The following is a 25201-nucleotide window of genomic DNA, read 5'->3' on the forward strand; positions in this document are numbered from 1 at the left end:
AAGTGCAGAACTTCCTCGAGGAAAACCACTTACTTGGCAAGAGACAATCAGGCTTGCATCCTAAACATAGTACAGAGACGGCACTCCTAGACCTCAAAATACAAATGGACATCATCATGGATTCCGGCCATCTCGGTATTCTCCTTCTCCTAGACTTATCTGCGGCCTTCCATCTAGTGAACCATAATACACTTGCCAACATCTCAGCCAGCACTTCCACTTCTCCACAGAAGCCATGGCCTGAATACATTCTTTCCTCAACGACCGGACCACCAGAGTATTCATAGGGGAAGCAGCTGCTGACCCCATTCCAGTCCCCCTCGGCATACCGCAGGGATCCTGTCTCTCACCTACACTATACAACACCTATACCAAGCCTCTATTTGATCTCCTGGACTCCCTAGGTGTTATCTACACCAACTTCGCAGATGACACCCAAATACTCATTCCCATCTCAGGCAACTTCTCAGCCGACATCAACACCATAAACTCGATCTACCGAACTACACAAAATTGGATGGCCACAAAACTTGTGCCTAAACGATGAGAAAACTAAGCTCCTCATTGTCAGCTCCCCCCACCACCTAAAAAACCTTGACTCGGCCTTCTCCTCCATCTGCATTGATGGCACCTCCATTCCTGTCTTAAAAAAAAGTAAAGACTCTCGGCGTACATTTCGAAGACGATTTGGCCATTACAAAACATATAAATGTGCTATCCTCTACCACATCCTACACCTCATTGCTCATCTCAGTGAGCAGACAATTTTTGACTCCAACTAACTATCTAACACTAGCACGTGCACTAATCTTATCCAAATTACATTATTGCAACGCGCTCCTAATAGGCACCTCGGTCGCTAACCTAGCAAAACTACAATTGCTTTAGAACAAACCGCTTAGAGCCGCACTATGGGCCTCATTACACGTTGTGCGGTAAGGGAATAACGTTACCAGTGAGGGAATACCGGTATTGTTAAATCCCCATGCCAATTACGACCCGGATTACCGCTATTAGCGGCACCGCTAAGTACGGTGCCACTAATAGCGGCTAGTTTGCGGGCGCGCGACCCTCCCTTCATCCCGTAAATAGCGCCATGCCGCTAATAGCACACCATCACAAGCCTTGCGGACATGCAAATAGCGGCATGGTAAAGCCCCAAAAACCCCTTACCGGCATGGCGCTAATATCAGCATCGCGAATCACCCGTTAATAGAACTGAGCAGTGTTCCCACCTGCCACAGGTGGACACAATCGGCACAGGTGGAGGCAATGGAGAGTGTGGCAGCACAAAAGGAGCACACCACACTCCTTCACACACCCCTTCCCATACCAAGATGGTTCCAATACTAGCAGCATTACATGGGCTGGAGGACATGATTGCAGTGCAGCAGCAACAACAACAGGCAGCACAGAGGAGACGCAGGAGGAGGAGGAGGAGGGCAAGACAGGCGCAGCAAGCACCACCAGGGCACCTAGTCATACCACAGAGGCAGCCACCAATCCCTAGGATCCGAGCCAGTCCATTTAACCTAACCCCTGAGCAGATACACACCCTGTACCGTCTGGACCGGTATACCATCACCAGCATCGTGGACATGATACATGATGACATTGTGAGCCTCATAGACATCAGAACTGCCACCCCCCCTCTACTGAAGGTGGTGACTGTGCTCCACTTCCTGGCCACAGGCACCTACCAGCATACAGTGGGGCAGATGCATGGCATCTCACAACCAGTATTCCCACGCACGCTAAACCAGGTACTCGATGCCCTCCTGAAGCATGCACCTGAAGACATATTCATGCCACGGACTGCCCAGGAGATCGCAAACACCAAAGTTGGCTTCTATTCACTGGCAGGCATCCCAAGTTGCATTGGGGCCATTGACTGTACCCATGTGGAATTGGTGGTCCCACATCACAATGAAGTAGTCTACCGAAACAGGAAGCAATTCCACTTCATCAATGTCCAAATGGTATGTGACGCTAACAAGATAATCACACATTGTTGTGCCCGATTTCCCGGATCAACCCATGATTCCATGGTCCTGCGGAACTCAACCATACCACGCTACATGGAGCGACAAGCCGGAGAACGTTCGTGGCTACTTGGTGAGTAGCAGGGCAAGCACATGGCAGTGTGATTGGCGGGGGAGATACATACTCCAACTGGGTGTGTTGGGGGGGGGAGATACATACTCCAACTGGGTGTGATTGGGGAGGGAGAGATACATACTCCAACTGGGTGTAGCCTGGAACCCGCATGCAATTATAAGCTACACAACATAGAGAACAATCCAGGTCTACAAATATTACACATCCATCCACATTGCACATCATGCCATACCACATAATACACAAATCAGCAACATGGCGTCAAGATAGTAATACAGTATTAGCGCAGCACAACATCAATACAGACATGTGCCCTTGAATACATGCAAAGGGATCACCCCTAGCCATAGCATTGAACCACACACATAGAGCACCAGTGAAGTGATGCTACACAGCATGGCAACATCAATGTCGGAATGGCAGTACACTAGCAGTGTGGTACCAAATATGCCTGGGCTCAGGGACACCTAAGACCTGGCCTCACCCAGGACATGTCAATTGCTGTCGGAGGCATGAATCGGGCATGTCCACTTGCAGGGTCAAGCACACCTTTGCACATTGCAGTCACACAGATCGTCTGCATGCATGCTGGTAGTCGTGGATCTCAATCAGAATGCAAAGTTGATTTGTGTGACATGTACATGCCGCTCCAGAGATGACAGTAACAGGTCCCCATTCTTCCCCCCCATACAGGCGATGCTGGCTATCGCCTGAAGAGGTGGCTCCTTACCCCTGTACGGAACCCACAGAACCGGCATGAAGAGGACTACAATCGTGCACATACCCGTACCCGTGTCGTGATTGAGCAGACATTTGGCCTTTTGAAGACACGGTTTAGGTGCATAAGCAGGTCGGGTGGCGCTCTCCTGTACGGCCATGAGAAGGTGGCCAAGATGACCATGGCATGTGTCATGCTGCACAATATGTGTATCAGACGGAATGTGCCCCTGCCCCTGACGTTCAAATGCAACCACCTGATGAGGATGATGATGGTGATGAGGACGGATGTGACGGGGATGCAGGTCATGCAAGAGGCGATGGCCAGGAGGGACATGATGTGAGACAGCATCTGATCAACCAAATTTTCTGAGTAACATGGTTTCACTCTGTACGATGGATATGGGTAGTAATGCACTGGAGTCTGTGTTGAAGCGCACAATGGACCCTGTCACCAATTAAGTACACATACACAATGAAGAAGTCCAAGCCTGTGTTTTGATTAATCACCAGTGTATTAAGGAATTTTAAGATGTATAAGTGCATGTCCCCAACCATCCCACCACCCTTCCCCTCTCCCCCCACAACAGTCCCAAAACACCCTTCCACCGTCCCCCCACAACAGTCCTGAACCACCCCTCCCCCCACAACAGTCCCGAAACACCCTTTGCCCCTCCCCCCACAACAGTCCCGAAACACCCTTCCCCCCTCCCCCCACAACAGTCCCGAAACACCCTTTCCCCCTCCCCCCACAACAGTCCCTTTTGTGTCTGGGACAATGTTGTTGTCCAGCTGCACACGTGGAAGGTTGACCCTGCAGTCCCTATTCCCCATTGCCACCACCAGCATTAAGAGGCTGGGTTGATGTGCGCCTGGTGGTGCGCGTGGAGCGGCGGCGGGAGCTTGTCTGCCTCGAACTAGCGGATGATGATGTGGCTGTCTGTCCCGGTGGTGGTGGTGGGAATTGGCGGTCCATCGCGTCCACTATCCGCGTGAGGACCTGCCTGAGTTGGCCAATCTCCCCACACAGCCTGTTGGTACAGGCTTCAATCGCCTCCCTTGAGTGCCTGGCAGTCTCTGTTATCTCCCCCCTGAGACGGGCAGCCTCTTCCACATGCTGCCCAACCAACACAGTTATGTCCTCTTGGCGCTGCCTGATGCTGGCCAGGTCAAGGGCACTGTGGCATTCTCGTGGTGTGGCTGCTGCGCCTTCCTCTGCAACCAGGACATCTGGTGAAGCCACCGATGGGCTACTGGACCCTCCCATGTTGTCCTCGCCAGACTGGTTATGGACACTGGACCCAGGTGTTTGCTGTGGAGTTGCCTCTGGGGTTCCTGGGGGGGGTTGGGGTGTGCATTTCCATGGGGACCTCTATCGGGTCCTCCACATCTGAGAGCCGCCTCACCTGTGGAACTTGTGGCAGCAGAGGGTGGGCCCTCCGTGGCTGGAATCTGTGGTGGTGGGTTCACTTCTGAAGGTGGGGCAGTTGGTGCTGGTGTGGACAGTGGTATGGTAGCAGTGGCGCTCCGCCGATGTTTGGCACTCTGCATGGGAACTCTTCTCCCTTTGCCCCTTGATGTAGTGGGGGTGTCCCCTGTGTCCTGTGGCCTTGGTTTTTTCGTGGCAGGGGGTGCCTGAGTTGCAGTGCCAGGTTCTTCACTGTCTGTATGTGAGTCTGTCGGGGACAAAGAGGGGGATGGCATTGGTGACGGTTCAATGTACTTCATGCAGAATACGTTAATCATGCTGTTGTGAGCATTGGGACTTCATTGGTAGGGATGCAGGTGATGTGTCTGTTGAGTGGGTCATCCATGCATGGTTCTGTGTGGCACTTGTCTCTGGTGATGCGTGCATGTGTGTGTGTTAGGGTTTGACACACAACATGGCCAGGGTTGTATGCATGTATGGATTTTTGCGCATCCATGAGGTGAATCTGGGCTCACATTTGGGGGGGGGGACCTCAACATTCACAGTGCATACTTTCATGTGTACCCTCACCTTCATCTGATGTAGTTGCCACACCATGCTCCCGACTCCCTCAATCGATTCAACACCTATCGTGTTGGCGCAGGTCTCCTCCCACTCCTTTAATTTTATCGGCGAATCGGCTCCACCTCCTGTGGCCATGTTGCGGTTCACAGACAGGATGCTTCGGACCCGGAGGCAGAGATCATCCCACCGCTTTCTGCACTACCGGACAGTGTGGGTGGTGGTGCCCACTGCACTCACTTTCAGGGCATCAGGGCAACCTCTGCCCAGATTGCCTTCTTGCGGATCAGGGTCTCCCGCCGCATGTCGTTCGCAAATACCACATCGGCATTCGCTGCAAGGGTCTCAGTGAGCATTGTTAGCTCCTTGTTGGTGAACTTCTCCTTGCGCTGGCGGTCGGTTGTTTTTTTAATAGCCTTAGGCATGGCGAGGGTATCCTTGTGTCTTTCGAATAGCAAAGTTCTCAAAACAGGTCCAGGGGGCAGAGGATGGCAATGGATTGTGTTTTTAAAGATGGCTGCCATGCTCCTTCCCGTGCGATGACGCTATTTCCGGTTCCGCTATTTAACGGTGACCGCTAATTGCGGTGACCGCTAATTGCGATGGCCGCTATTAGCGGTGACCGCTGTTTGCATGTTGGAGGTTGGAAGTGCTATCAGCGCTTTCATCGGTGCCGCTAAGGGTCTTTTTGGGGTCTTTAGCGGCATGGCGTTATGCTCGTGTCCGCGTAATGGTAGGCTATTAGCGGCCTCTTGCCAAGGCGGACACGTTAATAGCGCCATGCCGGTAAATTACGATTTTTAGCGCACAGCGTGTAATGAGGTCTTATGACTCAAAGGTACCAAACACATCTCAAACACCAGAAAAGAGGTCCACTGGCTTACAATAAAAGCATGGATTGAATTCAAATATGTCCCTCACACACAAATGCATCTATAAAGTAGCACCCACCTACCTCATTGACTCACTGACCATAAAACAAGGAGGAAGAGTCCTCAGATCGAACGCCAGTATTTCCTTGGTCATCCCCCGCTTCAAAATCATAAGGGCAGGCGGCAGCAGCTTCAGGGTCACCGGACCCTCACTCTGGAACTCCCTCTCTATCAACATCAGAACATCAGAAATGAGCAATCCCATCATGTATTCAAGCAACTTGTAAAAACTTGGCTTTTCAACAAGTATGAATAACCAATGCAGTCTGTAACAAAGCAACGCTTATCCTGCACTTGCACATTTCCTGTTAACATGGTTTTTCAAATTGTTCTAGTAACCAAGTCCATTCTGTAACTGTATTCTGCTATGTAATGAACGCCTTGATACCCCTGGGTTTGGGCGTTATACAAATGTCATAAATAAATAAATAAATGATACTAGATTAGAAAGGTTTACCGGAGCGTTGTGAGGGAAACCAATGCGTAACAAACATGTGCCTTTCAGGTTTAGCACTAGGCTAGAGACAGGATGAGGTGTGAAGCACAGAGAAACAGTGCATAACAGGGTTACGCTTGGATTTACTTAGTAGGCGACATGGGTAGGCAAGTGTTTGCAACGGGTCTTGCACCATTGGACACGAGACAAAACCCTGAGAGACAAAGGTTATTTGGCTCGAAGAGCAATGACAGGCGCAGACAGGCAGAATGATAGGTCTTACTCCCGTGCCTTGCCCACGGCCGGCTTCGCCTGCTGGCTCACCAGAGGCAGAGCAGGAAGTTCTAAGAGGACTAAGAGTACAGATGTCATTATGGGGAGTAATTTGTACCATTTCCAATGTGCTGATTCTAGTTGCTGTGTCCTGGTTCTGTCTGCTCCCTCTCTGTCAACCATGAATGAAATAGGGTTTCTTAATTAAAAACATGGCATGCCTGCCAAATTCCAGAATAATAGTTGCTGTGACCAAGATCCAGACAATTGTGAATCACTCGGATAAAGCAACATGTGGCCTAACTTTAGAGAGATCTGTTATTCCTCCCCCCTACACTTCTCTAGACATCCTTGCTTTTCAAACACCATGTTTTTAAATATGTGGAGGAAAGTAAATGACAGTCATAAAATTCTGATTAACCTGCAGAGGCACCCAAGATGGAAAGCAAATGTTAACTTGCTTACGATGTGAGGGGACGGAATGGGGAGAAAGAATATGAACTAACAAAGGTGAAATGTAAGGAAGCAATTAAATGTTTATTTGTTATTGGAATATTATGGGGGAGAAATAGAGAAATTGGTCATCAGCGTCTGGAAATGTAGGCAGGGCCATAACTCAAAAACAACAGATTGTGTTGCAAAAAAAATACCTACATATGTTCCGTAGTTATAGTGGTGTAAGCTGCAAATACAACAAAAATTCAAAGGTGTTAGCCAGAAGTTAACTTTCTTCCATTACATATTCAGATTTTATGGTTCGTAACCTTTCTTCTCCAGTCACAAACAAATCCTGCCTCCTTCACCCCTTCCCTGCCCACTTCCCTTATGGCCATTGACCCAAGTCGTCTGCAGGCCCTGAGAGCATGGATGCTTAGCACGATCACTTGGCTCATTGACAGACAAAGCGAGCACTGCAACACCTGCCGCGGCCTAGGTTAAGAAAACTCTCTTTCCTTTGAGCCTCGAGGACAACCTGAATGGTGTATGCCTCCCAGATCTGTTCTGTGGGTTTCAGGCTTTCTTCTCCAACTCTACAGATTTTTGTGTGGTATTGTCTTATTTGTCAAGTGTGATATCAATGGGGTAATACTGAAAAAGTAACTACTGACCATTTTGTAAAGGGGATTTAATTAAAACTGGGACTAAATATAACTGGGTCTGCTTTCAAAGGAAAAAGAAAGGATCTATGAACGTTTGCCAATTTATTTTTGCCCAATGGCAATTCCGTGAATTTATTTTGCCCGATTTCTTGCTCTGGTGTTTTATCCCCCTGCACCTTCTCTTTCTATATACCTTTCTCCAAATTAGCAACTGTAAGTTTGTGGTAAAAACAGCAGCAAATGATGTGCAAAAAGATTTGATAAAATTGACATTCAGCAAAAGTGGGTAATACCCCCCAAAGAAATGTAAACCCAACGCAATCTGTACAAGAAAAAGGTTGTGTGGGTTTCATGAACAGAAATAAAGGCGATGGTAAGACACAGTTTTAGGTCTGACCCGTGGGTATGGGTAGGAAGTCCAATTAGCAAGGGGATACCTTCTAATGAATCTTAAAGTAATTGAGTTTTTGGGGCATCTGTTTGCACTAACCAGAAATTAAAGTCATTGGCAGTAAAGATGTTTTGCCTGAATAGTATTGTTAGTGAAAATATATTAGTAAGAAGGTTGGCGAAATCACCATCAGCCAGAGGCGGTCTATAAAGTAATATTACATTAGATCTAGATTGGTGTTATAAAAGGTCTGTAATTTGGCATGAAGCTCAAAATGTTTGTACTTCACTGATTAAACGATTTTAAAGGTTCTAGTATCTTGATATAACATAGCTACTGCCCGGCCTTTCGATTCTGGCCGTTAAGCAACAGTGCTTTATAATTATTTGTTAAACTATCATTCAGTATGTGGGCAGTATCATCATGCAGCCATATTTATGCAACACAAAGCCTTGTCCAGTTTCTTATTTAATATAACATATCTGAGTTTTATTTTTATCAAATGATCTGGTATTCATTAGGAAATTTAAATGAGAATTTTTATTACATATTTGAATGTATACTTAAGTTGTGAGCAGCTAACAATGAATCCCTGAATTTAAGTTTTTAATATCAATGAAGAAGATAAGAGAGTTTCCAAATGTCGAGCATAGAGTAGATATGATTACGTCCAGGTTTTGGCATTAATACTCTGTCTGGGAAACTATCTGGTATATTTCTTCCTCTCTCACAGTCCTCCAGATAAGATTTTGAAGTGGTATTATTTTACTTACTCATTTTTGAAGTTGGGAGTACAATTATTTTTGGGAGAGAACAATTGTCCTATTTCCAAAGAGAGAATTCTGTACGCAAGTAAAAATGTGATCGAACTCTACAACAGAAATGTTTTTGTAATAAATATTTCTTTAAACCAAGTTATTCATGCAAATTAAGAGATGCATTTTTACCTCTACCAATCAGATAGCAATAATTGAGCTTCTTCATGTCATCTGGCACTACTGGTGCTACTTATACGTAAATATCATGGAGCTGTGTAGGTGAAAGCAGGAGACTGATACCTATGTGTCTGTTGCCTATTTTCTTTGGGAGGTTTTTATTCCGTATTTTTCTTTGTTGAGAGCATTTGCCTATTTGTAGGGATTACAAGTGGCTGATACTCCCCTTATCTGTAGGGCTACTATTCCCCTTTGCAGACTTTAAACATGGGACCCTTATCAACAAACCACAGATCAAAATATTAGGCTGGTAGCGGCCAACTGATAAAAGATACAATTAGGCCAGTAGTGATCAACAATTTAGTCCCACATATATATCAACGAACACAATTTGGTGCGTTCTTTATCTATTCAATCATTCATCCTGTATAACGCACTGCTAATATTTCTTCAGAACAGACAGAATCACGTTTATTTTAGAAAATAGCGTAATACCTTCCTTTTCGCGAAATAAGTCGAATTTCTGTATTTTAGTCTAATAGTCCTCTTTCCCTTTTTGCACAATATGTGGTATGGAACCTAAACCTGTTGGAATCATTTTAAGCGGAAAGGTATTTCTTTGGGGGCGTAAGCTAAGCTATATAAGTAAACTTAAACTAAACTAATTTAGTACCAACCAAGAGTTCCTTAGCTGCATCCGGATTGAAGTTAGGTGGAATTACATAAACCTCTCCCTAGCTTGATTGAGGAATTCCCAAGTTACTCTCATTCGTAAATTTAGAGACCCATGGCCCATAGTATGAAAGAGGGCTAAACACAGGGGCTTAGGTTGGAGTTTGGAGGAGGCTGAATAATGCAAGGTCGAGCGAGGAGGAAGAAGCAGGGAGTCGAATGAGCGGGCGAAAGTGTGAGTAACTGGTGGGGAGGAAGTCAGGAATAGGAAGGTAAGGAGAGGGGAAGCATCATGAAGAAGGAGACATGAATAAGCAGGGGAAAGGAGACATTCAAGAATGTTGAGATCAGGAGAAGAAGGAAGGGAGAACATCGCTCCAGCATTGGCCACAGGAAGGATGCCAAAAGATAGAGGATTCAAGCGGTCGAAGGTGGAACCAGAGAGCCCTGTGTTGAAGGACAGTAAGAGTGTCTGTACTGAAGCAGTTGTAAACTGTACTATCCTGTGCCTGAAAGGCTAGATGGGAGTCATAAGAAGACTCTTGTGCCATATTTCCCTCAGCAGGGCCTTAATGACTAAGGCCCGAATATTCATCCTAGACAGATGGAGTAGGATTCAACGGCCAGCTGACAACCATCTTGATCATAGTCTGCCACAGGGAACCTTCAGGAGTGGAAAAGTTCCAGAGTAACTGTAAGTAACTTTGTTTTGTGGACTCTATTTTCCACAGACATTTATAGAACTTTAACCCAGGGTGAAATCCCAGCAAGAGGGTGTCCATGCACTATATGTTTGATGCCATCATTGTGTTTACAGTTAAATATATTGACTTGGTTTTCACTTTTGCTCTTCTTCTTTCCTGGATGTGTGTTTTAGCTTTATCAGCATAATTTTGACCTTGATTTTGCTGGTTGCCACTAGTCTTATTGTGTTTTTTTACCTGTTAGCCATGTAAGGGTGCAGAAGTAAGATTCTGACACAGTGGTGGCATGTTTGTTGGCAAAGACTTTTATTATAAAAGTAAAGAAATTAACAAAACAATCTCATCCTATTACTATGAGGAGTTGCCCAACCTCAACAAAAACACTAATGCCTCTGTCAGGACGTCTTGTAACATAAAGTGTCCAAAGTCCTGTGTTAAAACCTATTTCCATCCCTTACGCTAAACTAACTAAGGAAAACTGGGTGTCCTCTTAATCAAAAAGAAGCGTTCTCCCATTCTGGGTTGAGCGTTCAGTTCTTGATGAAAATGTTCATTGACTGATTCTTTAAACACAATTTCCAAGTATCACAGGGGAGCATCTTACCCTTGCTCTTCTCTTCAGTTCACAAACATAATGTTAATTCTGATTCACTTGCAGAAATAGATTTTCCTTGTATCCGGTGGGAAAGACTTCTCCTCTTGTTTTTTTCCTCCAACTTAAACTTGCAGTGCCCAGTCTGGTACGCTATCCTGCCAGGCTTGACTGTAGAACTTGTAATTTGAATAAGTGTCTCTTCCTTTCGCAATGGGTCCTCAACCCCTTCATTCAGCTTCTTGTACCTCTCTTTCTTTCTCACATGAGTGCCAGATCCCTCTGGGATATCTCAGGGTCTCCCCGACTTGTTCGTTAACTTATTTTTCTTCTGTGTGGGCCTCAGACCCCTCTATATTCCCTCAGGCTCTCCTCAACTTGCTATGGCCCCTAGCCCCTTGACTGTGTGTCTTGTATGGGTCCTTCACCCGTGTGTTTGGCTTTTGTGGGCCTCGCCCAACTACATGGGGGTCCCAGACCCTGGTGTGTTGCTTGTGTGGGTTCTCTACCGCTGCTTCACTCACTGTCCAACTGAACAAACCTGGTGTACTCTCATGCCAGGTACTGTTCAATGTAGGATATTTTATAAGGTTTATTCCAGCTTTTATAGTTTGTCCGTTATCTCTCTCTATTTCTTCATATGGGTCCCAAACCCTGGTTTGCTGGTTCTCAACCTCAGCTTCACATAATGCCCCACTGAACAGACCCTGGTGAACTCTCCTATCAGGTACTGTTCCACATAGGAAGTTTTATAAAGTTTGTTCCAGCTTTTACAGTTCATTTGTTAACCCTTTCTATCTCCCGGGTTATTAGCGTGTATCTGTTTGACTTTTTACATGCCCTCTGCTTCCCACCAACCGGCCTGACCATTTGCCTACTTTGGGAAATGCTCTCTCAGACTCCGGTCTGTCCTGGGAGCAGCGCAGGACTTCTTCACTTCTGCGGTCTGCATTCTGTCCTCGGCAGCTGCACAGCTGTAAGCTTTCTCTCACGTACCCTGCTGCATGTCTCTTCCTCGCTTCAGCTTCACCGGTCTGGTCTATTCTCTGCCCGGCACCGGACAGGCTCCCTCTCCATGGGGCCTCTAAAGACTCTCATGCTTCTGCCACGGAACCGGCGTCTGGTTGCTCGCTCCTCCAGGGTTGTCTTGCTCTGTCTCTTCTCCTGTACTGGCTTATCTTCGCACATAGTCCTTCCTCACTTTTTATCACCAAAGCGCTCTTCAGCTGGCAGCACGGCATGTGCTGGTTGCATGGTGGGCTTTTTCCTCCTTGCTTGACCTTCTTTGTGCCAGTGATCGTATAAACTCCAGCTAGGTAAGCCTTACTCTTCCTCATGCCAATATATTCTGTATGAATGGAATCCTGTATTCTACAGAGATACATAGAGGTGTGGGAAACCAGAGGGTCCTTCAAAGGAAGGAGGGGGCTGAAATTAAGGTGCTGAATACCGCATTCTCCCAAGGTGATCATTAATGATCCCATGGAGACCTTCCCTCCCCATGCGATACACCCACTGGGTAGCAGCCTCCCCTCCCTGGCCTCATGGGAAGGGGCTTCCTCCATGGAAGCAGTGACAATACCCTGGTATTCGTCACAGCTCCCATTGCCTAATTTATTATCAGTATGTGTTGAATACTACTGACCTAGTTGTGCCTTTTACCTATTGACTGCTACTGATATAAAAGAACTCTGTGCTCTGCAGGCATAATTTAACTCTGCTCTTTACTTACTAGTAACTAACGTTTTATTAATCTCTCTTAGATCTCTTCCTCCTGGAGGCTTCTCCAATTCCCACTTGGGTGGCCTAACCAGTGTGCTGTTGCCAGCCCCCTTAACCCAACCTTCAGGTCACATGCAACCCCGTCCATTCTCAACATTTACCTCTGCTCTCACCCTTGTTCGACAATTAGTTTATCATCATCCTCCCCCAAACCACAACATCCAAAAAATGTCAGCAACATTTCCAAAAAAGACCATTGGGTACAATCCCCTGCACAATTAGTTATTGGTCCATAAATTCCAAAGACTGGATCATGATATCCTCCCATACTCCGACTTCCGTGACAAATGGAGCATCGCAAAAAGCACTATTCCGCCAGTGGCCACACCATTATTAATGGAGGTTCAAAACAGAACCACGCATAATACAATCACTATTAGCATCTATAACAATGGTACATTTATGTTACAAGCCAAATACCTTTTAGCTGTAATAATCGTCCTTGCTGATTGACTAAGATTCGCCACTGACCTCCTTATGCCTACCCTCACTACCGCGGTTTACATCAAGTTACATCAAGAGCCCTCATCTGACTAGCGTCATCTCTGCCACTCTCCTAGACACAAGATTCCCTCTGCACCCAAACCCCTTCCAACCATGGCACTTTCCCAGAAGAGGATCTTTCTGAGCTGCTCAACCTAAACCGGACCAGTATGTTGCTGATCCCCCTGTCAATCGCCATAAGTGTATCTTCTGAACTAACCCTTAGGTCCACCACATCCAGGGATAGCAGTCTCCAACAGAAAGGTAAAAGCCCTAATATTAGCATAAGCACCTTCAACGCTGAATCAGCCACAAGTACCTTGCAATATCGTATAACATATTAAGGAATTCCAACTTGACTTCATAGGCACCTTTGAAAACTGCTTACTGTATCACCTAACTAGACATGCTACTTCCCCCTTCTTAAAACCTTGTGACCTGTATCGTTACAACAGAATAGGGGGGTGCTCTTATCTATTCAGACAAATTCCAAGTATCAACACTTACAAACCTTCAAAACCCTGCAGTTGAGGCCCTCCCAAGTGAATGCTCGATTGACATCAACGTGTCCTTAATCTGCATAACAGTCTACAGACTGCCAGGCCATAGCACAGATTTTTTTTAAAAATTGGCTAACTTGCAATCTAGTGCACTGGATACCGCTAACAAAGTTGTGGCTCTTGTAGATATTAGCCTGTTAGATTCAACCAGCAATAGACATACTCAGAAATTCATCTTGACGATGAGTAATCTAAATATTGTTAGTTGGCTCAAGGCCCCCATTCACAGGGATAGTGTCATGACCAGTTGTCCCAGGTGAACTGAATTGCCTTATTCTCAATACACCAGCCAGGGAGACTATTCTAATCACTTCTCGGCTCAGCAATGGAACAAAAGGTTTTCTCTGAGGCTGAAAAGGAGAAACATAGTGGTGGGTGGAATGGTATGGAGTGTGCACAATTTAAAACGTTCCCTAGTTAGTATAGTACTCACTCCAGAGAAGATGTTTTACGGGGGGTATTTTACTCCTTATTTTTAAAATTTGTGAGTAAACTGATTTTTCTGTGAGTAAAAAAGTAAATCCCATTCCCAATGGGAGCATTAAATAAGTAAATACAAATATGTCTTAACTGTAAAACAGTTTTTTAAAAATAAATATTTACTTGCATCATTTTTTGTGCACATTAAAAGATACATTTGACATCTTCTGATTAGGCAATAACCATAGTCGAGTTTCATGTGGTACTTACTATGTGTACTACTGGTCCAAACATATCCATGTAGATGCTTGGGTGAAAGCAGAGGGCAGGCTTCTATGTGTCGGTTACCTATTTTTGTTTGGAGTTTTTTACTCCCTATTTGTATTTTTTGGCAGTATTTGTCTATTTTTAGAGAGTAAAAGTGTCCGATACACCCCTTATCTAAAGAGCTGAGTTTAGGTTAATGTACCTGATACATCCAGTTGAAGGAGGGGAATGGCAGACCACCCTGGCGGCAATCTGGGGACGTCGGAAAAAATTGGGAATCCGACCAAAAAAAGGACAGATGCATGGACCTCATCCTGGGTGGCACAAAGACACACTAGAGGAAATTAAATAATAGGGGGCACGCCAAGGAGCTGTCGCAAAGCAGGGGAGAATCCAAAAACCAGTTCCAAGATTAAAGTTCACCCAGTGCAGACAAGGCTCCCAGATGCCAGCACAGGAGTACAGTTCACTCAGGTGTAGAACCAGATTTCAAAATGGCAAAACTCAGAAACATATACAAAAGCCAATTCCTACACATATGGGCCTCATTACGAGTTGGGCTGTATTACCATTACCGGAAGAATTACAGTCAGATTACAAGTGGCAGTGGCAGAGTTAATCCCCATTTCTTTAGAGTCCATTGGACTCTATGGGGCATTTTTGGCAGAATTACAGCAGGCGGAATTACTGCTGTGATAATTCTGCCGATTTTGCAGATTTTCAGCCAGAAGTGGGAGGATGTATCACCCACTCCCAATTCCCTCAACTTCCTTCCCCTGGCTTACGGGTTTCACCCAGTCTTTATGCTATTTCACATCCAGGAGAATGGCTCTGTTCTCCTGGTGTAGATTGACAGTGTCCAATAAAACCAGGGGGAATGACTCTCTTCCCCTGGAGTCTCCAGCACAGCTCTCAGCCCAGGACCAAGAGAATACTTCCCCCTTCTGCTGGTATTACTTGATGCAGTTCACCAAAAGGCCAAAGCAAATTATGTCCTTCCCCAGGCGTCTTCCACACAAGTCCTGCACCTTTACCAAGTAATGACTCCCATCTCCTGGTGTTGCTTGGTTCAGTTCACAATACTGTCAGGGTGAATGACTCCCTTCCCCTGGTATCTTTATCACAGCTCTTCGTTCGGTACGAAGAGAATGACTTCCTTCTCCTGGTATTGCTTGACACAGTTCTCACTGTTGGGGTTTCAGACCATTCTCTGGTGGTTAGTGGTTTCCTCACTAACACTGCGCTGGGAACGATTTCCTTTGATGCTCTCTTTCTCACTTTTGGGGGTCCACGACCCTTCTGTGGTGGTCAGTCGTTACCACTGTGCCAAGGAAGGTTTCCTCTGATACTAGCTTTCTCGCTCTTGGGGTCACAGACTTTTCTCTCCTTATGCTCATTAACGTCCTCGCTAATACTGGGCCGGGGAAAAGCCACCTTAGTCTCTGTGTCAACCCCTGGGTCACCTCAGGTTCTCGTCTACCTCCCCTTCTTCCGGGGCACACTTCTCCGGCTCTGGGGGCTTCTCTCCTCTGCACTCATGGCTTTGCAGCATCTTCCTGGCTTTGGGAGTCGGTCCGCCTCCACTCAGCCGGCAGAGAACTTCTTCAGCATCCTCTTGCCACTCTCCACTTTTTCCCAGCTGTCGGTCGTCGTTTGAATCTCCCACGCTGGAGATTTCGGACGCCGGCTGCTTTCCACAACAGGACAGGATTCCGCTGTATCTGCCACCACTGTGCTTATTGGTACAGCTGTGAGCCCCCATAGGGCTCAATGGGAATGGGGAGGGAGGTAACAACGGGCACATTACAAGTGTCCCGTTGTTATCTCCCTCTTCCCCTCGCGGTACCCGGGAAAAGACATCTGGTTTTACCAGAAGTCTGATCCGGGTCCCGCAAAGGGAACCTTGTAATCGGCGCTCCCGTAATGAAGGGGGCGCCAGGGTCGTAATGAGGCCCATAGTATCCAATCCCACCCTTGTGGATTGCTCAAGTCCTTTGTATTTGCTAATGGTACAATCTTCACACCTCCTCAGGGCCAACTCGTACCAATACTTGAAGGGTATGAAATCTTTGTGTCTCTGGTGATCTTCTTCCTAATATTGTCTCCATTTAACAGAGGAGTGGTTGGTGGGAGTCCTCTAGTCTTACTCTTCATAGTCCTGTTGAAAGGAGGATTAGCATCAGTTACTAGGTCTGCTTCAGCCCTGTTATTAGTAATTAAGCGAAGGGGAGGTCACAATAGCATACAGTGGCATTTTTAGCATAACTCTCCATAGATCTTACAGTTTTCAGGGCCTCAAGGATGAGAGAGCGAGGGGGTTCACTCATGGGACGAAAGCCTTTAACACCAGAAGGATTTGATGTTATTGTTACCCTGGTGGGTTGGGGTTTAAAGGGGCCTTTCTCCAGATCAAAGTCCCTGTCCCCAGAGGGGGAGTCCCTCCCCATGAGGCCCTTCCGCATTAAACCACCCTATTCGGTAGCGGCCACAACTCCCTAGCCTCATGGAAGGGGGCTCCCCTCGCGGGAGAAGTGACAAGAGTAGGTGAATTGTCACAACCTCCAAATAGAATTAAAATCCATTAGAGCCTAAAAGCAATGTGTAAAAAGCTTACCACTTAATTTTACATGTTACTTGCGGGTTTCTGGGGGTTTACAAAATGTTCCCATTTGAGAGTCATTTTGTAAGTTCCCCGGATCGGATAAAAAAAGGTGTGAAGACACGCGTTACATATTAACGCCAGTTTTTACATTTCTTTTTTCAGATCCAGGAAATGTTCTTTTTCCTTTCCAGTAGTGGAGATGGAACGAACTGAGCCTGACCGTCACGTCATGCTTCCCTAAATCACTTAAAAACTCAACATGATTTAACCCCTGTGTGTATTTTTATGCTGGCGTTAAATTGAAGAACTCTTATGGAACCCACCTGACTTCTACAACTGGTAAAAGCAGTTGTATTCCATCAGAATTAATTGTAAAGGCCTCCCACATCATTCATTTTAAGAGACATCCACAGGTTTTTTTTTTAAACAGTGAAGAAAGCGAATGGGGCTCATGTTCTAAAAAGTGGTTATTGCATATAGCGGGACTACCAACGTTAGCACTTACACGATGTTGTGTTCTCTGCATGGAGTTTTCCACATTCATAAAACAGCGACGAAAATGGAAGAGTACAAACTTGCGAAATCAGCAACTTTAAATTAAGCAAAATAAGTATTTGTTTTGATTTTATTTGCCAGGGGCTTCACTTTAGCAACTTTATACCACAACCTTAGATTCTTCATGAGAAGTTACCCCTGTTAGATCATTTTTGAGCCCTTAATTTCTATATATGACAAACAGACAGACACACTTTCAAAAATATATATTAGATTATATTTGGGTATTATTATTTAGAAAAGAAGTTACTTTCGAAATCATTGATTCTTTGCCTAGTTGAAGTTATTTATGGTACGATAAACTGTAGCAAGATTTTTCCTCAAATATTCATTGTATCGCTGGTGGGTTTGTGGTGTAGTTATTCACATTTTGTTTAAGTGTTTTAGTAAGTGTAGTCATAGGGTGGGTGTCTTTGGTAGTAGTCCGATAGTGACACCCAGCCATGACATATCACGTGGAATGACAAAACCAGAGCAGTATTTTGTATGCTAAATGGAGGGATGGAGGGCACAGCAGCTTAACATGTGGTCTGAACATGACTGTTGCGGTCTAGACAAACATTTCACATAACCTTTATAGGAGTTTGTAATAACTATCTACAGGCCATGTGCCTCTTTTTGATGCCTACCAAACTTTATCCAATATGGAGCTTATACCCTAAAGCACAGTATATGTTAGTGGGGGTTCAGGCACCACTCCTTGCAGGACTTGCCCTGACATGAGAGTGTCACTGTCTTGACAGGAATTCCACAATAAATTGCAATTTTAGTGAAATGGTGCTGAACTGGAACTTTGCTGTCCCTCCTAAGTTTCAGTTGGTTGATTTTTTTTTCATGCCACAGTTTCCTTTTAATTCTGAGAATCGAAAGAATGGATAAAAAGTGTCTTTCATGTGTTTTCAATTTTCCATTGTCAGTAAATTGTAATTTATCACTAGACATAATTTGATGCCAATGGATCAATGATCCTGAATGTATCAAATATTTTAGAAGCTTTTTGTTTTCATTCTAGTATATTCTACAAAGCTGAACAAATTTCCAGTGTTTAATTTCCACGACGACCTGAAAGACCTGTGTATCAGCGCTGTGAGTCCTAACACCACCAAGGCTACCTTGTATGCTCTTAATGTGTGGCGGTATTGGTGCATGACCAAAGGACTTAAGGAATACATGGATCTGACCAAGGTAAGAACTGCAAAGATCTTTCCCAAGTGAAGTGTGTTGTATTAACAGGCATTTTTCTGAGATTCGTATTGTCCTAGGCAGACTTTCAAAACGAGTTCCAGCAGAACTGATACATATGTCCTTGCAAATTCCAGCCACAGCTGGAGTCATATTGCAGCCCGGGAGGGGCCTCAGCTAGATATGTCCCATTAAAGTACACCTTCAGACACAAAAAAATTGATTCCTCTTTACATAAAGGTACTTTTAATTCAGATTGAGAATGATAACATTTACCAAACAGCTACTTTGATGGTAGCCTTAGTTGATAATGAGTGAGTGCAGATACTTTTTCATATTGCTGAAAATAGCAATACAGGGGAATATGGCAGCTCAGCCACAGAGAAAAACTCACTGTAGCTCTTTTGAAATCCAAATAGAGAACCTGTGTGGATTCTGCGGGTTTCTGCTGTGATGAAGGCCCCTGCCTAACAATGAGGAACACATAGTAGTCAATGGGGCCAGGTACCAGCTTAAGCTAGTGGATGCTGGGCCTGCATGTGCTATATGGGGGATCTCCAGACCAACATTACTGGGTCCCTACCATAAGAGAAGGGACAGTCACTGGAAGGATAACCCCCACCCAACCCTACTAATTGGCAGGACCGCCAAAGGAATAGTCACAGTGGCTGTTATAATCCCCTCTGCTTATGTTAATATATACGCCCATCAATGGGGTACTAATGGAGGACCTCACATCCCCACCATCCCCAACCCTACCAGTAGCCTAAACAGGGACAGAGGGTTGTCCATAACCCTGAGATAGACTCATGTGTTTAAGGTGAACACACTTAGAGAGCCATTCAAGCTCTGTAGCCTGTAGAAACCCCACAATTACAAAGTTACTCTCAAACAATGAGGAAGTGATGTGTTCGGAATGTGCAGCAAGGAAACAAACAGATTCATTCAGAGCCTCAGGGATTGCAAATGTCCAAATGTTCTGCAACAAATGAAGTTCAAATGTAACTCTTATTCATAACGGTGGATTGCCCGATGAGGGAGATGAAGTCAACCCCAACTAAAGCAGGCAAGAATAGCATGGGTTGCATGTGGAAAGAGAGAGGCTACATACATGTCTATGGAACTCCTCAATCCAAGTGGCAGCAGTCCCTTGTGTAATCTCAGGCCAACCCCCTCTAAGCCACATGAACACCAACCCATTGCCCAATCAGAAACTAGCACAACCCTCAGCACATTTCATTAAGCACCACCAAGGGAAGGAGGAACCTTGCTGTAAAAAGCTGCCAGTTACAACTGCCTGGCTGAGGAGTTCAAGCAGAGTTGGAGAAAGGAGTTTGGTGACAAGTGGTGAGAGACAGGAGTACTGTAAGAAGAGCAAGAGGTGAGAGCTGGAGGTTGGAAAGTCTGGAGGGGTTTGGGGGAAGAGAGGTGTGTCATCAAAGGGAGGAGAGATGTTGAGGAAAGGTGGAGTTGGCCCATCAGAGGAGGAGTCAGAGAGTAGGGAGGAGGTTGGTGGAAGAGAGAGTTGCCATCAGGAGGAGGAGTGTTAATGGAGGGTGGAGGAGGTGGAAGACCAGAGGAAGAAAGAGCGTCATGAGGAAGTTGGAGGAGAATTGTTACCATCTAGCGAGAGCATGGGGAGGCTGGAGGAGAAATACCATCAGGCGATAACACTGTCCTGGAGGCAGAAGGAGGTGAAAGCCCTTAACATTGGTGGCAGAGAGAAAAGGGCTAGAGGGTGAGATAGCACTACTACACCCGAATAGGTTGGAGGAAGCAGGTATTTATTTTATTTTATTTATTGTGCATTTGTATGGCGCATATACATCAAGTAAATTGTGTTCAAAGCGCCCACAGGGCAAGAAAACAGAGAGGGCAGAAGGGATGGATCACTGCAGAGCCCTAGAAGAGATTGTTTATCAGCATAGGGCGTGCCCCAGGAAATTTCAAAGAATATGGGGGAGGTGGGATTTAGATGATTGATATGTAAAACGGGCAAGGCACACATGGGGAGGAAGGGAGGTTGCACATAGAAGGGACAAACTACAGATTCTGGATGTCCATGGACCAGGGGCGGGGTAGCGGAAAGAATGGTTGGTGTGAGACACCGGACGGTGTCTCACCCGCTAGTCCCTTGGGATCTGTCATCCAGGGGGCCAGGACACGGCCATCGCTTTTGGATCTAGTTCCTAGGGGTGGACCAGTGTGTGAGGATCACCTGGGTAAGAGGAGTGGAAGTGGATCACCGGATGGTGAGACGTGGTATCCCCTTCCCTGTAACACCTTTACCCCATCCTACCAGGTGTGATACTTAAGAACTCAACCCTCCACCCACATTTCCTCCTGGACAGCTCACAACAAAAGAAAATGGACTTCTCCAGCATGGGGTCTGGCATGGATTCACATGCTCATGAATATTCCCCGTCGTCAGGCTGGGAATCCTCGGTAAAGAAAAAATCAGTTTCAGTTTCGTTTCTGAACTGTCTTTCTACTAGTAACCAATCACTGGTCTCTGGGTCATACAGCCCCCAGCCAGTGACTGCTCTGTACCTAAGCCCCTCCTCTGGCAGCCATCTTCAGATTTTTACTGCACGTTCAAGTGTTGGGAGTCCTCGTGCCCTGTGAAACCCCGAGTGGAGAAAGAGGGGGGGCATGGTAGCCATAACGGACACAGATACCACCTCTGAAGATGAGCTGGCTGGCGTTGCAAAGATCCTGGACAAGAGGTTCGAGGAAATCCGGTCCTACAGGAGGGATCCCGACGAGGCGGACGTAGAAAGCGACGGTGGAGCCGATGAGGAGCCACGGACGGTGGAGGAGACGGAGGACCCTACTCCCCAGCCGTCGCTCCCGTCGCAACCGGTGCCTATGCCACAGGACAACTCAGGAGCAATCTTGATGGCTATCCAGGCCCTGTGTACAGAGATAAGGACAAGGTTGCCCTTAACCCCAGCGGACGATCCAGCGGCGCCTGGACCGACGGGAAGCCCACCGAACAAGCAGAGGCGAATCCATCCTCCCCCTCCTTTCCAGCCTTCACCTCCTTCCCCTCCACCGAGGCATGAGATGGGAACGGAGACGGCGACGACGGGGGCGGACGACGACGGTGGTGGCGACGGGACGGATCTCCCATCACCCCCTGCCCGGGCCTCTCTCTTCGACGAAATTGGCTCCTTTCACACCATGATCGCCAGGGCTTCAGAGCTCTTCCAACTTTGTCTCGAAGAACAGAAGAAGGAGGGTTTCCTCTACCAGCGGCGGGAGGCCGAGAGGAAGACCGTCCTCTCAGTACCGTTACTAGACGACATCTGGAACGAAGGACTGTCGCTACTCAAGAACCCGTCCACGGCTCCTGCGAAGAGGGACCGGTATGAGAAGAAGTACCGGGTCCCAGATTCCGCCCGATGTGCCTCAGAGCTCAGCCATCCAAGGATTCGGTGGTCTCCGCAGCAGCCAGGAAGAAATCAGAAGGGGCGGCGGAATCAACTTCTACTTCCCCACCGGACGGCGAGGGGAAGAAGCTGGACGCCATGGGGCGACTAGTCATCTTGTCGCCAGCGACGACCATCAATGCGGCCAACACCCTCGAGATCGTGGCACGCTACGACAGGGAGCTGTGGTTCAAGATCGCTCCCCTCCTGCACTTCCTCCCAGAAGGCAAGAGGGCGGAAGCCCTTGAAATCCTGCGGGAAGGCGAGGTGGCTTCGGACCACGCCAACACGGTGGCCACGGACATCGGCAACACCGGCTTTCGCCAGATGGGTAACAGCGTTTACCTTCGCCGGCGCGGTTGGCTTAAGGCCACCGATTTCCGTCGGGACATGCAGACCAGGGTACTGGACATCCCCTTCAACGGGAACAACCTGTTCAGCAAGGTAGTGGATGAGTCACTGCAGGCCATCAAGGCGGACACTGAGAACGGCCCGGGCCTTGGATTCTCTCCATCAACGACGGCCACCCTTTCGGACCACCAGAGGCAAGTCTCAAGGTGTCTCCAAAGGATTTGGTGGTGGTTACTCGTCGTACCACCAAGCGGCCCATTCATCGTCGCAGGAGGCCTACAGAGGCCGCAGCAAGGCTGAAGGACATCGTCATCAAGGAGGCCAAGGCGCCATGGCCCCGGTGAAGCAAGATTGAACCGGCCGTGGCATCGTGCCCCCACCGAAGCACCCCGGTGGGAGGCCGGCTGGCGAAATTCGTCAGTGTGTGCGAGTCCATCTCCACCGACCGTTGGGTGCTGAATGCACTGGCCCACGGGCACACTCTGGAATTTCAAAGAAAGTATCCCCGTCTATCACCTGTGGCCAGGAAGGAAACCACGTCCCACAGCTACTTCTGGAGGCACTGGCAATGCTAAGAAAGGGCGCGATAGAACTCGTCCCGAAGAGTCTCCGGGGCTCCGGAGTGTACTTGCGGTACTTCCTCATCCGAAAGAAGACCGGCGGTTGGCGACCCATCCTGGACCTTCGTCGTGTAAACAAATACATCAAGTCCCAGAAATTTCTGGATGGTCACCCTTCAGCACATGCTGGGACAGCTGGAGGAAGGTGACTTCCCATCGTCGCTGAACTTGGAGGACGCCTACTTCCACATCCCCATTCTCAAAGGACATCGAAAGTTCCTACGATTCGTGGTCCAAGGGCAACACTATCAGTTCAAGGCCCTTCCCTTCGGATTGAAGTCGGCACCCAGGGTCTTCAACAAGTGCCTGGCACCAGTGGCGGCGCAGCTGCGCCTGCAGTGGATCCACGTTTACCCCTACCTGAACGATTGGCTCATCTGAGCAAAGTCAAGGGAACTCGCCGTCGATCACACAGCAAAGACCGTCCAACTGCTCACGGATCTGGGATTCCCGATCAACTTCGCGAAATCCCACTTGGTACCGTCGTAAGACGCCCTGTTCCTGGGAGCCAGACTCGACACAGTGGCGCGATTGGCTTTGCCGTCAGAGGAAAGGACAAAGGCCATCCTGGGCAAGGTACAACGGCAGTTGACAATGGACGTGGCCAGGGTAAGGGCCATCAAGTCCCTACTCGGCATGATGTCCTTGTGCATCTACCTCATGCGCCTATGCAGGTTGCGGATGCAACCACTTCAGGAGTTCCTCGATGCCCATTGGATGCAAGCGGCGGGCAGCTTCGAAGACAGGATCTCACTCAACGAGACTTTCTGGCAAGCAATCCGGTGGTGGGGCACCTGCGCGCATCTAGCAGCGGGCATGGACTTCCAGACCCTGGCACATCAGGAAACGGTGACGACGGATGCCTCCCTGGAAGGATGGGGAGCGCACACCGGAGATCTCCACGCAAGAGACCTTTGGCTCCCGGAGGAGAGGTCACTACACATCAACGTCCTGGAGCTCCGAGCCGTGTTCTGGGCCCTCAGGTCGTTCCTTCCGTCCCTCAAGGGCAAGGTGGTAAGGATCTTCACTGACAACACCACCACGATGTTCTACATCAGGATGCAGGGGGGCACCAGATCACCAGCCCTATCCAAGGAAGTGCAGGATCTGTGGCACTGGGCCATTGCCCAAGGGATGTTCCTGATACCCTTCCATCTGGCAGGAATAAAGAACACCATCGCCGACTCACTCAGCAGGGAGCTGCGCTTGTGCCACGGGAACTTCGGCAGGATCAAGTGGATCTCCTATTCCGATGATGGGGCAATCCCCAGATCGACCTATTCGTGACGGCGACGAACGCGAAGTGCCGGAGGTTCGCCAGCAGGTTTCCCCAGTATGGGAGCATGGGCAATGCCTTCTCATTGCTGCTGCGACTCATCAGTCAACTCACCGGCGTGCCCGAGGCAGATCTGGTTCCCGGACCTTCTGGACATGTCAGCGCCACCCTACCCGCCCCCCCCCCCCGGTCAAACTACCGACAGACGCGGATTTTCTCACCAGGGAATGAGGCGCCATCCTCCATCATGACCCAGGATCGCTGAACCTGCAGGCCTGGCTCCTGCAGCACTAGAGTTCGGAGGGTACGATATCCCAGCGGACTGCAAGGTGGTGCTTGCAAAGGCCAGGGCGTCCTTGACTCTCAAGTGCTATGGACACAAATGGAAGAGGTTCTCAGTCTGGTGCCGTGCACAGAAGATTAATCCTCAAGTGCTGCCGTATTTGCTATCGCTGGCCAAGGCGGGGTAGGCACATGCCTCCATCAAGATCCATCTGGCGGCTATCTCCTGCTACAGCAGAACTCTGGGGCGGTCATCTCTGTGGTCTCATCGCCTAGTGAAGGAGCTCATGAAAGGACTGTTCCGATCGTTCCCGCCGGTGAAGGCTCTGGCCCCGGTGTGGGAGCTCAACGTGGTGCTGACCAGGCTCATGGGGCCACCATTCGAGCCTCTGCATTTGGCACCGTTGAAGTTCCTGTTGTGGAAGACAGCGTTTCTTGTGGCCATCACCTCCGCACGACGAGTGGGAGAGATCAGGCCCTCTCCTGAAAACCTCCATATCTGACATTCCACGAGACGAGGGTAGTACTGA

At 47.8% G+C, this 25201-nt stretch overlaps 1 protein-coding gene across 2 annotated transcripts in view; it reads left to right on the top strand.

Annotated features, from left to right (window-relative positions):
- Window positions 1-25201, top strand: part of KIAA1958 (KIAA1958 ortholog) — a 962448-nt gene that overhangs the window by 901903 nt on the left and 35344 nt on the right. Inside the window, exon 5 of one of the 2 annotated variants that reach the window (XM_069630639.1) lies at window positions 18541-18714. In XM_069630639.1, coding sequence (XP_069486740.1) covers window positions 18541-18714 — 174 coding nt within the window. The remainder of the gene's footprint in view (window positions 1-18540; window positions 18715-25201) is intronic. The other variant, XM_069630637.1, reaches the window with a different exon arrangement.

The sequence above is a fragment of the Ambystoma mexicanum genome, chromosome 6q, assembly GCF_040938575.1.
Source record: "Ambystoma mexicanum isolate Mex_15411 chromosome 6q, UKY_AmexF1_1, whole genome shotgun sequence".
NCBI classification, from domain to species: domain Eukaryota; kingdom Metazoa; phylum Chordata; class Amphibia; order Caudata; family Ambystomatidae; genus Ambystoma; species Ambystoma mexicanum.